General features: G+C 45.8%; 1 protein-coding gene across 2 annotated transcripts in view; it reads left to right on the top strand.

Moving 5' to 3' along the window:
• The first annotated feature begins 297 nt into the window (after positions 1-297).
• Positions 298-15,025, top strand: part of PIK3R1 (phosphoinositide-3-kinase regulatory subunit 1) — a 95,245-nt gene continuing 80,517 nt past the window's right edge. Inside the window, exons 1-2 of one of the 2 annotated variants that reach the window (XM_061393366.1) lie at positions 298-384; positions 11,114-11,825. In XM_061393366.1, coding sequence (XP_061249350.1) covers positions 11,492-11,825 — 334 coding nt within the window. In that variant the 5' untranslated portion in view covers positions 298-384; positions 11,114-11,491. Of the gene's footprint in view, positions 385-1,211; positions 1,302-11,113; positions 11,826-15,025 lie in introns of those variants that run through there. The other variant, XM_061393367.1, reaches the window with a different exon arrangement.

Below are 15,025 nucleotides of genomic sequence, written 5' to 3'. Positions count from 1 at the left end.
AGGAACCGAGCTCCGCCCAGCTGGCCGCCGGGCTCGCAGGCCGCGCGGTGAATGGCAGCGGCGGAGGGCGCGGTGCTAGCGGAGAGGGGCGGAGCCGCGGGCGCTGGTTGGCGAGGGCTCGGGGGCGGGGCTCGCGGGGCGGGGCCGGAGGCGGGGCCGCTGCCCGGCGCTGGAGCTGCGGGCGCACGGAAAGGAGTCGCGAGCAGCTGGAGCGGAGTTGGAGGAAGCGGCGGCCACTGCTGGCAACGGGTTGGAGACGGCGAGCTCGGGTCGGGAACGGCTGGCGGGTCTGAGCTGGGTCAGGGGCTCATCGGAGCCGTGCGCGCCAGAGGCTGCCGGTGCAGCCTGGGCCCAGCAGAGGAAGGAAGCCGGCCAGCGGGGGAGGTAGGCGGCGGCAGCCGGTCCGGGTGTGTGCTCGGGAGGGGGAGGCGGTGCGTGCGCGCGCGGCCACCGCCGCTCTCTTCCTGTCACCAGCAGCCGCTTCTCCTTCTGCAGAACCGAGCCGGGGGAAGCGAGCCGGCCCCCGTCCTCCCTGCCGCTGGCATCTGCCGCCCTCCGGGCAGCCGCGGGTTCCCTTCGCGGCCAGCGTCCCCGCGTGCTCCCGGTTCCCTCGCGGCTCCCGTTTCCCTGGTCCTCTTCCGAGCGGGGTGTGCGCGCCGCCGGGAGCATTCGTCCCCGGAGTTGCAGGCGAACTCGGGCTTCCGCCACCTATCCGTCACCGTACACTTTCCTGAGGGTTCCCCCAGTCGCCCGGCTGCAGTTTTCCGGAGCCCTTCAGCGGAGAAGAGCTCCCTGACCGCCGGCTTCGCGTAGCGGGCTGGATCTCTGCTTTCCCCCGCGCTCTCCGGCTGCAGCCGGGTCGCTGCCCGGGCACTTCCCCGGGGCGGGCGGGGGTCCCAGGAGCTCGCCCGCGGCCCCCGCCCTTCGAAGTTTGCCTCCCTCCTCTTCCGGGGTGGGGGAAGTGTGCCTCGGGGCGGCCGATCGCCGGGGCCCTAACTCGGCGTGTGGTGCCGGCCGGGCCTGTGGCAGGTTGTTGGAGGCAGATTTAATGGGGTCTTCGGATAGCCCGGAAATCTAGCTTTTTGTAACGTGGGGCTAGACTGGAGGGACCGGCCCCGCAATATGGAGCCGGCTAGAGGGAGCGAGAGAGCGTGCAAGCCCGAGCTGAAAGATCGTGCGGAATTGTCTGGAATCCACAGCTCTCACGCTCACTTCCCAAGGGCAGAAACTGCCCGGCAGATCACAAGACAAAGAGAACAGGAAAGCTCAGGCCAACCGCTCGAGTGCAGAAATGTACTTTGGTAACCAGATTCGATCGTGTACTGAAAGGGTGTGAGCGGAATGGCTGTTACATGTTGAATGCAGAATGTGTGTGAACTGGATTTGGGGAAATTCTGCTTCTCTGGACGTAGTTTGATATCAGAAAGCTCTCACGTTTACCGTTAATCTCTGGTGTAGCTGCAGTACTGCTGGTATATAAGTGTGAGTTTACTGGGTTGGGGGGTTTTATGACTTTCGAAGCGATAGGGGTTTTTCCGGCCTTTTTTTTACCCCTCTCCAGTTCTTTCCTCTTTGTCAGTCTGTGCGAAGTACGAATGGATAAAACAGTTCCGGGTTTTGAACGCAGCATTAGATTGTCATTTCAGTGTGATGGGGCTGAAGTTTTTAGTTGTTAGGCGGGACATTCACAATATAAGTTACCCAGGCATTATGTGAAGTGGGGTTTTTTTTTTGCCCCCCCACCTTTTTTTTCCTCATTGGCTTGTGTTGCGTTTTGGCAACTTTAAAGGTGGTTAGGTGTTAGTTAGAAAAGGTCAGAATAGGTAGGTATCAGCTAGAAAAGGCCAGAGTAGGAAGACAGGTTTATCAGTCATCATCAGGAATTTGGTGACTTCTGCACAGAAGGCCACAAACATTGAAATCGTTGAAACACACAAATCATTGAAAGAGAGGGAAAAAAATCACTCCTAGCCATAATTTCTTGATAGAGTACACTGTCTTGAAATAGTTTTTTAAAAGCAGTAGATGATAGTTTTCTAAGGAACAAGAGTTACTTAAGCTTTGGGAAGCAAGTGTTTTGGTCATTCCAGAGAAAATACCCAGAGTGATTTTTTTTTTTTTTTGAGGGATCCCTCTTCAATTTGGAAAGATATGTTTGGTTGAGGATCAGGTTTAAACTGGAAAGGCCTGTGGAGGAGGGTCTCTGCCTTGCAGAAATGCTAGGTTATGTCAACTACTGGCCTCTTTAGCTTTTATATGCCAATTGCAACTAGAGAGTTGTACTTTTTTTCCATAGAAGTATATAAATTTTTGTGATTGGAAGAAAGTTTTGTATATCTGATACTGGCTTGTAAAGTGTGTTAGAATGTAGCTTTTTAACTTTCAATCTTGATCTGGGACCTGTTCTTGTCAGTTGCATAATAGATATTTGCATTGTACACATTACTATCTGCTGTTTTATCTGCTTTTGTAAAATGATGATATCGCTGTGTCTTTTCACCTCTGATGCTGAGAGCTGACGTGAAAAAAAGCATTTCATTTTCCATTGATTAATAGTATTGTCTTTCTCTACCTGTGTCTTTAAATTGATTAAGAACGGTAAACCCCTGAAGTATTAAGTTGATTTGGGAAACAGAAGTGGTACAGTAAGTCATAGGTGATATGTATGTTGCTTATTGACAGTGGTGGTGGTAGTGCAAATTTATCTGCTGGAAATGTCAAGTGCACCTTGGTTGGTTATAGAGGGTTTTGTATTTTCATGCAAGCCTGCTCCACTTATTCAAATTTTGTGTTGTTTAAAGTTTTGCTCATATCTTTAAGTAAAATTTCATGAATGCCCGGTAATTCTTAGGCTACTATGTTGGTCAAAATCTTTCTTTCTTAGGTATTTTAAGGGATTATTCTAAAAAGACATCTAATCTGAAAGATTGTCCACTTGCTCATTAAAACAGGAACAATTCTAGTTGAGCTCGCATTGTGTTTGCATTTTGTCATATGCAAAATCAATTTTCGTGAATAAAGAGATGGTCAATGAGCAGATTTTAAAAAAAAGATTTCGTGGTCAGGTAGAATATTGAAAGCTAAGATCATGTTTGCATTTGGTGTTTTGCTTTTAATTCTCCCACAACTGAGGCATACACAATGCAGAAGAAAAGGGGAAGTGCCTTTTTTTAGTATATTATACATTTAGATGGGCTCCGCACAGCTCTTCTGTATTTTGGAGGACGCAGGAATTTACCAGTGAAGGCAAGAGAATAGAGTGTCCTAGTGAAGCCCTCAGAAGCCCTTACTTATCAATGGAAGGAAGGGGTTATCACCTTAGAAGGCAAGGCATAATATCAATTATATGACAGCTTTTAATAAAAAACTTAGCCTGTAATTCATTTTTGAAATATTCATCCTATCCCTTTTTCTACCCGCCCCTCTGTATCCCGGTCTCCTCTACCTACACCCTAATGTGATTACCTGCCATGATTCTACCAACGCTCTTATTGGAATTACTTGCTTAAGAAAGTGGCAATTAAAGGCCATTTCACATACATGATGCCAAAGCAGCTGAAAACAGACTGTAATTACTGCTAACCATGTCTGTTTGGGTGATGTTAGGGTTTTTGTGTATATTTGAAAGGATAGAGTGAGTGTAATATACCTTTTGCTTAAAAAAAAAATCCTAGTATAAAAACATCTTGGAGATGTTATATCCTCCCAGCATTGTTTTCCTTGAAGTATATCTATACATACATGCTCCCCACCCCCACTGCCCCCCACCCCCTGCACCTGTAGTCAAAATGGTGTTCATGTTAATAATCACCCCAAAGAGTATTGCAGTCATAGGAGTCTGGCAGAAGGGAGGAGAGAGTGAAGAAAGGGAGGTGCCAGGCTGTACCCCTCTCCCTCACTGGACTTCAGTGGTCCAGCCCTGGACTCAGCCTTAGGAGCTAGGGCTGCAATAGGAGCAGCCACTGCTTTCGGTCCCTGGAGAATGGTGTGAGTGGGATCACCTGTTTTCCTTTGAAGGCAGCTAGGAAGCAGCCACCACAGCTTCCTGGAGAGTTTTGTCCCCTAACTCCACCCCCTGCCTCTTACCACCCTCTCACACAGCCCTGGCCCCTCCCAGGTCTCCTCAGCCCTGACCTCTATGGAGCCACCCTCTGCCCCAGGACTAGATGGACAAAGTCCACAAGCAACCCTTATCTGTCTATCTATTTACTCTGAAAAGGAGTTAAAGAAACAGAGTTTTATTTTGGCTAGCTTCAGGAATCTTTCTGTACAGTTTGCAGAGTTTAGAAGCAGTGCCAAAGAAAAATTCTTGGCAAATGTTTCCAGTTTTAAATAGGAATTGTATAAGTGGCAATCAATGCTAATAATAATGATGGGATATACAGTACTGCTGCTACAGCTGTGATTTACTGGCTGTCTGACCTGAGGCACATTATTTAACTTCTCTGTGCTGATTCTCCTCTCTGTAAAATGGAGATGATAAACTGTACCCAGAATGCAAGGATTAAATGAGTTGATATATACAAAACTAGAAGGACAGTGCCTGGCCCCTAGTAAGCACTGTGTCGGTATTATATTAAGCTCCGATTATCAAGACCAGAACTCAGCCTCTGTATAAATAATTTCCTTTCATCTTCATAATAAACAGTGGCACAGAGAGGTTTAAGAGGCTTGGTCAAGTTGGAAAATCTAGGCCCCAATGGGGACAAGCATCTTTGAGTGTGAAGTCCAGTGCTTATACTCGCCTGCTTGCTGAGAATTTTCCGCAGTAACATCCTATTTTTGCAAGAGGAGAGACGCTAGAGTGTCTTCTTCCGCCCTGCCATTCCAGGGTGGCTTCCTCTCAGGGCTTCCTTGCCCCGGGGTGATGCAGAGAACTGGAATGGTCCACCCCAGGGCCTTTTCTGGGTTATAGGATGTGTTTCTCAGGCTCTGGAAGCCACAGCCTCCCTGTGATGACCACTGAGCCTGAGAAATGCGTCCAGCTGGGGCTGTGTTTCTGCACCTCGGGCAGTGCTGGCGCCATCCCATCGCTCTGCTTTCTGGAGAGCCCCATGTTCTTGTTGTTTGACCAAGGCTTGTCCTGTCCCCACATACCCAGCCCCCGGAGGGCCTGCGGGCAGGAGGCATGGCTCAGATGCCCAGCTCCCCCAGGGCATGGCAGCCTGGTGCTCATTCTGGTTGGTTTGAAAAATGAATGGGGATACTTGAGGACGCTGGTTTGGGGCTTCATCCCAGCCCCTCATTTTATTTTAATTGAGATGAAATTCTCACCCCATAAAACTTTACCCTGAGCCCAGCACTTTAGGTTGAAATTCATTATGTTTAATAGGAAAATTTGATTTTCATGATTTCCAGGACACCATATTTAAAAGGGGGAAAGATTTTTAGATGATGATTAGATGATGAATTGTGTTTTCTGTTTTTTAAAAAAGCGATGTGAGTTTAGGTAGGGAGCTTGCCCTACTGAAGATGAAAGGATGAATTGTAGGGCTGGGGCCCAGGCATTGATCCATAGCTTTGCAGCCGGATTGAAGGTCTGTCTTGTGCTGAGAACCAGGGCCAAACAGCTGATTTCATGGCAAGGTAGAATCACACGATCAGGATATATTCTTGGTTTATTTTAAGTGATTTGAAAATATTCTTTATTCCTGCCTCCCCACCAAGATTGCTAAACCTCTGTCCTTTGTAAATGGGAATGAGTAAGTCAACAAAGTCAGAGGACTTTTCAAAGAGTTGTGTTTGGTTCTTTGCCCAAATGCCTGCGGGTTAGAGGGTTAAATTGAAAATTTACTTTCAAGCAGTTGGACATTGAGAAGTCATGGATAGCTTCTTGTGGGGCGTCAGAAACAACTTTATTCTGAGGAACAGAATGATAATTGGTCAGTATTTTAGCAGAGAGAAAATCTGCCTTCATTGCAGGCAGTCTGTAAAAGGCTTGAAAGATAGGAGCAACATAATTCCCGTTAAGGAACTTTCGAACTGTTTCATATGATGTTCTAATAAGAGGAAGTTAATTTGTTATTGTTCCTAGGTTTTCTTTATAGCTTTTGTTACAGTAACTCAGGCTATGCACTGGCTTAGAGCCTATGTCATAAAACTGCCTCAGGTATTTGAAAACATTAATTACTAATGGTGGATACTGTTGTTTAGTCGTTAAGTCGTGTCTGACTCTCTTTGCGACCCCGTGGACTGTAGCCTGTCAGGCTTCTCTGTCCATGGAATTTACCAGGCAAGAATACTGGAGTCAGTTGCCCTTTCCTTCTCTAGGGGATCTTCCCAACTCAGGGATCGAACCTGCATCTCCTGCATTGCAGATGGATTCTTTACCATCTGAGCTGCAAGGGAAGCCCCGTGGTGGATATTATCTGCATATAAAAACCCAAACTATGGAAATAATTCCATTGGAACTGAGTGGAAATAGTTCAATGGACAGGTGCATGTAGCCAAAGGGTTAGAGGTACAAGCTGGTGAATCTGGGGAACATATAGTTTGGGCTCCACACTGACCGCAGGCGAGTAACCTAGGCACTACCAGTGTCCGAGGTTGTAGAGATTGCTGCTGTGCTGGGGCAAACCTGAAGGTGAGAGAAAGAGAACTTGCCAGTCCTCTAGACATGGTCTCCCCAGTGCCTGTGAATGATGATTTACATCTCTCTCCCCCACCACCCAGCAGGGACTGAGTTGTCAGAAGTTGTGCAGTGAAGAGGACTGGGGTAGCAGCAAGAGGCATTTAGGTGACAGAAGCTGAAGCTTGTAGAGCAGACATGGACAGGATTCCAGAAGAGGGCAGCCTTCTAGAAGTTAGATGCCCAGTATTTGATTCACCCCATTATGGACTTGTTTGGCAAGGATGCATCTCAGTGAAGTCTCTTTGGAAGAAAATCTGCATGGTCCAGGATGCTGAGTCTTGGACTTGAGGGCACTCCTGCTGAGTTAGAAAGGCTTCTCTTTGTGCAGGTGTTTTTTTGTGAAAGAGCCACAGATACTGCCAGTAAGGCCACTATCACAGAGAGTAAAAAGCAGACCATCAGGATGAGTGTGAGAGGTCTGAGTGTGCAGGCAAGGAATCTACATGGGTGACCTTATTGACGTATCTGGCCATCCATGGGCATCCAGGGAAACTGAGTTTGAGCAGCAGGTTTTAGAATGTTAAAAGTGATGACTCTGAAGCCAGACTGCCTGGATCTGAACTCTAGTTTTACCTGTCACTTGCTGAGCATTGTCATGGCCAAGATAATCACAGCCAAGACACAAACTCTGCACCTCATTTCTTCTTGCGTAAAGTGAGAATGTTGGTAGTACCCACCTCATGGTCACTGACCCGTGTCAATACATATATAGCTCCCAATAAATATTTGATGGTGATGGTTGAATGGGTTAATACATCTATAGCTCCCAGTATTAGATGATGACCATGATGACTATGACATCATTAAAATGGGCGTGGCCATCAGGAGAAAGTGTAAGGTGTGCAGCAGAGAAGCCACGTGCTTCCTCCCTCTAGCCAAGGCCTCTCTGTGCCTCTCCATAGGATGCCCTTCACCTGCCCCCCAGATGGCTAGGCAGCTCTCCCTCTTAACTGCTCTCCACTCACTTAATTGCCACTGAATCATGGCTGACCTTGGATTGTTTTGATTGGTCTTTCTGGCCTTGATGGTGGAGTCCCAGAAGATAAGAGTAGTGTGTGTTACTTGCAGCCCTAGAGTCATAGAAGATCTGGGGATGTTTTTTTTTTTTTCCCCCCCGATGGAGGGCCCAGAATTCTGCACAAGATTCTTACACACAAAGTAAGGTGGTTCTTACAAATGGTGAGGAAGGGGAGCTTTGTAGAGACAAGTCTCTGGCATCTAAGGCGAGGTTTGTTATTGCTGCTCTAGAGTCTAGCAGTTGCTAGAGTCTTAGGGTTCCTCAGGGTTCTTCATCTCTTTGCAGGGATTTAGCTTCAGGCCGGTGTTAACATAGTTTTTAGGTTTATAAAACCTTGAGCAGACCTAGGGCTTTTCGTACTACAGTGTCCCTGGTGCAGGACATGCATAGCTGCAGAGAGATGTCATGAGCAAGGCTTTGCGATTTGCTGAGACTTTTTAGAGGGGAGAGGAGGAATTGCAGGGGACAGGGAAGAAGGGAGAGAGGGATCATTATACTGCTCATTCTGTTAAGAATCTCACCAAACTGGCCTTCTGGGTTGTTGAAACAGGAAGCCATAGGCAGCATCTGGCGGAAAGATCTACCCAGCCTACTAGTTGAGGATTTTCCTCCCCCCTCTCCCCCCCAAAAGATATAAACTGCCAGGAAAAGCTAACAAAAATTTCAAGGCAAATTTGAAGGAATTAAATTATTCTTAGGCATATTGCCTGGTTTCCAGGCATTTAGGGATATGTAAATTTCCATGTTCTTTAGAGTTCTGTGTCTCATTTGTAACAGAGTACATTAGTACTAAAAATGGGATTTGCTAGTTCTACATTTTCGTGTGAATTTATGCAGTGAATATTTAATTTGATTCTGGATCTGGCAAAAGGAGAGGCTGTCTTCAAACATAACATAGTTTATTTTTCTCATATGCTCTGCTGGCTGCTTTAATTTTTTTTTCCTCTGCCGACTGAAATGCAAAGTAGAATACTACCCCAAATTAATATTCTTGCTACACAAAGATCTCTAGTGTTTGTTTTTGCTTCTTTTAATATGTAACTCTCCTAAGAGCGTTATTGTATTACAGCTAAGAGGCTTTAGCCATGTAAAGTTGAATGCTTTACACTTCTGAATGCCAGTATAACAATTAATCTGTGATTAGGTTTTGCTTCTTAAGATGCCTGCACCGCAGAGTGCCTATAATGTTAAACTTCTAAGGGGTTCCACTCTTGAAAACTTACAAAAGCTCTCTTTGACATAGCACACCGACATTGTGAGGCTATTGTTTTTATTGCTTTATTGTTCAGCCAGCTTAACTGAAACCTTGAGTTTGCTTTTCCTCTTTATGACCAAGATAACCTGGAGAAATGAACGTGGGGCGCATAGTGCGTCCAAGTGCGCGCTGTTCTCTGTTGTTCTAGCGGCAATCCAAGCTGCTTACCGCCTCTCTTAAGAGAGTCTCTTGACTCTCCAAGCCCTCTGCCTCCACTAGTTAAAAAAAGAAGAACCTTGCATTTCCTCCTCCACTGAACTGTCTTCATAGAGTGATCTGCAGCAGCCATCTGCTTTCTCTTTATTCCTTAACTCCTTAAAGGCGTGCCGCAAAGTCCACGGGGTCGCAGAGTTGGACACGATTTAGCAACCGAACAACAACAGATCCTCTATACCATTAGACTAGAGTGGCTTGCTCTGCTTTTCTACTGTGCGTCCACGATGGACCCAGCCCTGGGGTGACCTAGCCCTGCCTATTTTACACTCCCAGAGGCCTCTGCAGGATTTCGTCTTAGAGATCACCCTTTTCTACCTGAACCCTCTTACCCCGTATTTCCAGGGCATGGCATTGTCTTCAGACCTTGACTTTCCCATTTCAGCAGCATTCAGTGAGCCTCAATGTTTTGTCCTCGGATTTTTTTTTTTTTTTTTGACTTTTAATTTCTTTTTTTCCCCTGAGTTCCTTTATTCCATTGAGTTTGCCCATGTCTTATTTGCAGCTGATAACCAAACTTCAGGTGTGTTCCCTGTCCTGAATCACAGACCAGGTTTTCAGCTACTCACACGTGGGTTTGGATGCTCAGCATCACTGCTAGCCCACCAAGGCCTCCTGGCTTCCCTTTACCTGACACTGGTATCTACGGTCTTCTCATGAACTCAGGGTCATGCACCCTTTTTGCTCTCTTTCTCTGTTTAAAAAAAAAAAATTATTTTTATTGCTTTTTAATATCAAACAGTAATAACCTTTGGGATAAAGGAGAAAGTGGGAAGGAGAGAGCATTTTTCCTTTTTATTTTGTACTTTTCTGTACAGTTTATACTTTCTACTTTGCTTTTTTTTGCTTGGAAGGCACCAGCAAAATGACCTAAGTTCTGGTATTATATACTGAATTTTTGTGTCTTTTTTATTTCTTTTATTACCACATAGTAACATGTTGCTAAACAGACACACAAGTAAATATTTCTCGATTATCTGATGTCATGTATAAATGAGTTCTAAAATAGTGGATGGAGTAGCTGATCTCTAGGCCCCAGTAGTCGGACAGCGCCTTGAACCTTCACTCAGCTCTCGAGGCTGGGAAGAGCCCTTCCTCTTGGCTTCTCTGCGGTCCTGTTCCTCATCTTGCTGTGGTCTCTCTGTCTCCCACACTGGGATGCAGTATCCTAGGCCCGTGTGCTTCTCTCTCTCCATCCATTTTTCAGCACTGCCGTGCCCCCCCACCCCGCCACACCTCTTTGTCCCTTTTCAGTTCCCGCCTTTCCACGCCTTCTCCTGCCACTTTGGTTCATGCCCTCATGCCCACTTGCCCAGATGGCTGCAAAACGCCTTGCCTGGCTCTCCTCTTCTGTCTCTATGACAGCCCCTCTCATGCATCAGGATTAGATAGAAATTCTTCACATGTAACCCTGGTCCTGCCCGTCCCCTTTCTCCAAGCCTTTTTCTGGCTCATTGCAGATAGCATTACTCATGAACCCGCCACGAGCATGTGTGGTGTCATACAACCCCTGCTTATCTTTCTAACTCGGATCTGACGCCTCCTCTTTGGCTTCACACATACTGGACTGCCTGTTCTGGCTCTTCCCAGAATGTGACACATGCCTCCTCAGAGCTTCACCTAAGTTCATGCCGCATGTTCTTTCTGTCTTCAGATGCCTGCAGTGAGATGTGGGCTCTCCCCTGCTGGAACTCCCTAGCGTTCAGTCTCTGCTCTCTTAGGACATGTACCTCATGTCACGCTTCCTTTTGTCCCTTCTTGTCTCAGAGATGTTGCCACGTGCCAGCACCCCTCTCAGCCTGCCGAGCATTCTTAGAAAGCAGGGACTGCCTGCCTCCCTCATCTTTGTTGTGTATACCGCGTGAAGCCCAAGTATGCCGGCCCATGTCCGTCTGCCAGATTGGTTAAGTACTTGTTGAATGGCAGTCCAAGTCCAGACTCATGCAGATGGCCCAAGTGTGCTGCTCATTCATAAGTCTTGCTTTCCCTTTGCTAGGTGCAGCTCGCATGTGGCGTGCCACAGTCAATGACAGATGGGCAGTGTGACAAGAGTGTCAGAAAGGATCGGGCCTCGCCGGGGGACTCAGCCTGGAGTCGGCTTGTCGACGAGTCGCTGAAGAGGAAGCTGGTGGGGGGACCGTGGCCACAGAGGAGGAGAGCCTTGACTTCAGTCACACCCTTCATGGAGGACAGATGGACGGCCGGATGGCCAATCACCTCTCCTCCTAAACCTTTGGAGATTGATGCTTTGTCTCCTGCTGGAGGTGTATCAGGAGCCTTCGCACACACTCTGAATTCACTTCCCGGAGAAACGTCAGGGTAAACTGCAGTGTGCAGCCAGCCTCAGCCGTCGCATGGTCTCAGGTCTGCAGCCATGAGTGCCGAGGGGTACCAGTACCGGGCGCTGTACGACTATAAGAAGGAGCGGGAAGAAGACATTGACTTGCACCTGGGGGACATATTGACTGTGAACAAAGGGTCCTTGGTCGCTCTTGGATTCAGTGATGGACAGGAAGCCAAGCCTGAAGAAATTGGCTGGTTAAATGGCTATAACGAGACGACAGGGGAGAGGGGAGACTTTCCGGGAACTTACGTAGAATATATTGGAAGGAAAAAGATCTCGCCTCCCACACCAAAGCCCCGGCCACCTCGACCCCTTCCTGTTGCCCCAGGTCCTTCAAAAACTGAAGCAGACAGTGAGCAACAAGGTCAGTATTGATGAGTGATTGCTTCATGACTCCTTTTTTTTTTTTTTTAAAGGAAAAGTCTCAGATTGGTTGGGCTGGGCTAAAATGCTCTGGGCAGAAATTGTTTTAGCAGCTTTACTTGAATTTACATGCGGTGCATAAAAGTTGATTAGTTATTACATGGCTAGAAATTTGTGTTCGTGGGGTGGAGAGTTGTTGTAAAAATAGGACATGATATATGAGAACCTGTTTAGTGAATGTCTCTGAACATGATTATTAGAGTCACCGTGGAATCAAACACCTATTGCATTCTTATTCGTGTAATTGGTAATGTATATCCAAATAATCATTAGGGGAAAGTAGAGGGTAAGGTTAATGTAAGTATATTTCTTCATGGAAAATGGAGAGAGTAATAAAATGACCACAGAACTCGGCAGAGAGGAAACCAGTGTTTTTATAACCTGATGTCTGCCTCTTGGTTTCTTCTCCAGGAGTACTGGCTGAAGCCGAAACTCAATCCTGTAGTTAGTATAAATGCATAGGGAACCTCTTGCTGCCCGGGTCATGTCGTCTGTTCATGAGAAAAAAAGAAGCCACTGAATGTTTTTCTCAAATGGAAACCACCTTGATCCAAACCCACTCGTGGTTTTTTTTTTTTTCCTTCATATATATGTAATTTCATTTATTGATTTTTGGCTGTACTGGGTCTTCATTTTCTCTAGTTGTGGCCAAAGAGGGCTACTCCCTAGTTGCAGTGCTTGGGCTTCTCGTTGTGGTAGTTTCTCATGTTGCAGAGCACGGGCTCTAGGGCACTTGGGCTTTAATAATTGTGGTTCCCCAGGCTCTAGAATGCGGCCTCGCTCGTTGAGGCACATGGACTTAGTTGCTCCAAGGCGTGTGGGATCTTCCCAAATCAGGGACCGAACCCATGTCTCCTGCATTGGCAGCCGGGTTCTTTACAACTGAGCCACCAGGGAAACCCCGAAACCCACTCATTGTTGATGGGAGATGGTCTCCACTTCAGCTCCGAGCACAGCTGTTCCTTAAGGTGTTTCACAGGGACAAGCCTTTTGCTGTTTTGCTGTTAACAGCCTTGTCAAGTCATTTTTTCACTAGTAAATCTCAAGCGTTATTCCCCCTGTATAATCTTTTGCCCACAGACAGAGAAAGGTATGGAAAGATGTGTTTCTAATGGGTGGACTCAACTGCAGTGGTTATTGTCAAGTAAAACTGACTCTGTATTTCTGGATAAGCTCCTGGTACTTTTGTGTCTTCTTTAACATTGACTTATTCTAGTGTAAATGAATGAAGTACCAAGAGTGAAGAAGCAGAATGCAAGGCTAAATAGAATTGGGAATATTTTATAAAAGTCAAGGAACTCACTAAAGATTCTTGAAGAGAAGAGCTTCTCTCTTCCATCCCAACCCAACAGGGATACTTGTTTTATAAACATTATACCATTTGTTAGAAGTAATGCCCAAATGATACATTTAACTTGACAGTTCAAAACAATAGTTCAGAACTGATTTCCTTTAGGATTAATTGGTTTGATCTCCTTGCAGTCCAAGGGACTCTCAAGAGTCTTCTCCAACACAGTTCAGAAGCATCAATTCTTTGGCCCTCAGCTTTCTTTATAGTCCAACTCTCACCATCCATACATCTCTACTGGAAAAACCATAGCTTTGAATAGCCAGACCTTTGTTGGCAAAGTAATGTCTCTACTTTTTAATATGTTGTCTAGGTTCAATATGTATGTCTGGGTCACAGTTTTTCTTCCAAGGAACAAGCATCTTTTAATTTCATGGCTGCAGTCACCATCTGCAGTGCTTTTGGAGCCCAAGAAAATAATGTTGGTCACTGTTTCCATTGTTTCCCCCATCTATTTGCCATGAAGTGATGGGATTGGATGCCATAATTTAATTTTTTGAATGTTGAGTTTTAAGCCAGCCTTTTCACTTTCCTCTTTCACTTTCATCAAGAGGCTCTTTAGTTCCTCTTCACTTTCTGCTATAAGGATGGTGTCATCTGCATATCTGAGGTTACTGATATTTTTCCTGGCAGTCTTGATTCCAGCTTGTGCTTCATCCAGCCTGGCATTTCTCATGATGTACTGTGCATATAAGTTAAAGAAACAGGGTGACAATATACAGCTTTTTTTTTTTTTTGCTAACACTTTTATTTTCCTATCTTTTTTTAAAATATCAATTTATTTATTTTAATTGAAGGCTAATTACAATATTGTATTAGTTTTGCCATACATTGACATGAATCTGCCACAGGTATACATGTGTTCCCTATCCTGAACCTCCCTCCCACCTCCCTCCACATCCCCTCCCTCTGGGTCATCCCAGTGCACTAGCCCCGAGCATCCTGTATTATGCATCGAACCTGGACTGGCGGTCTGTTTCACATACGATAAATATACATGTTTCAATGCCATTCTCCCAAATCATCCTACCCTCGCCCTCTCCCACACAGTCCAAAAGACTGTTCTATACATCTGTGTCTCTTTGCTGTCTCACATACAGGGTTATCGTTACCATCTTCCTGAATTCCATATATATGTGTTATATTGTATTGGTGTTTTTCTTTCTGGCTTACTTCACTCTGTGTAATAGGCTCCAGTTTCATCCACCTCATTAGAACTGATTCAAATGTATTCTTTTTAATGGCTGAGTAATACTCCATTGTGTATATGTACCACATCTTTCTTATCCATTTGTCTGCTGATGGACATCTAGGTTGCTTCCATGTCCTGGCTATTGTAAACAGTGCTGCGATGAACATTGGGGTACACGTGTCTCTTTCAGTTCTGATTTCCTCAGTGTGTATGCCCAGCAGTGGGACTGCTGGGTCATATGGCAGTTCTATTTCCAATTTTTTAAGGAATCTCCACACTGTTCTCCATAGTGGCTGTACTAGTTTGCATTCCCACCAACAGTGTAAGAGGGTTCCCTTTTCTCCACACCCTCTCCAGCATTTATTGCTTGTAGACTTTTGGATCGCAGCCATTCTGACTGGCATGAAGTGGTACCTCATTGTGGTTTTGATTTGCATTTCTCTGATAATGAGTGATGTTGAGCTTCTTTTCATGTGTTTGTTAGCCATCTGTATGTCTTCCTTGGGTAAATGTCTGTTTAGTTCTTTGGCCCATTTTTTGATTGGGTCGTTTATTTTTCTGGAATTGAGCTGCAGAAGTTGCTTATATATTTTTGAGATTA

Source organism: Bos javanicus, chromosome 20 (assembly GCF_032452875.1).
Source record: "Bos javanicus breed banteng chromosome 20, ARS-OSU_banteng_1.0, whole genome shotgun sequence".
In the NCBI taxonomy this organism is placed as follows: domain Eukaryota; kingdom Metazoa; phylum Chordata; class Mammalia; order Artiodactyla; family Bovidae; genus Bos; species Bos javanicus.
Note: the sequence above shows the minus strand (reverse complement) of the source record. Positions and strands in the feature narration are given on the sequence as shown.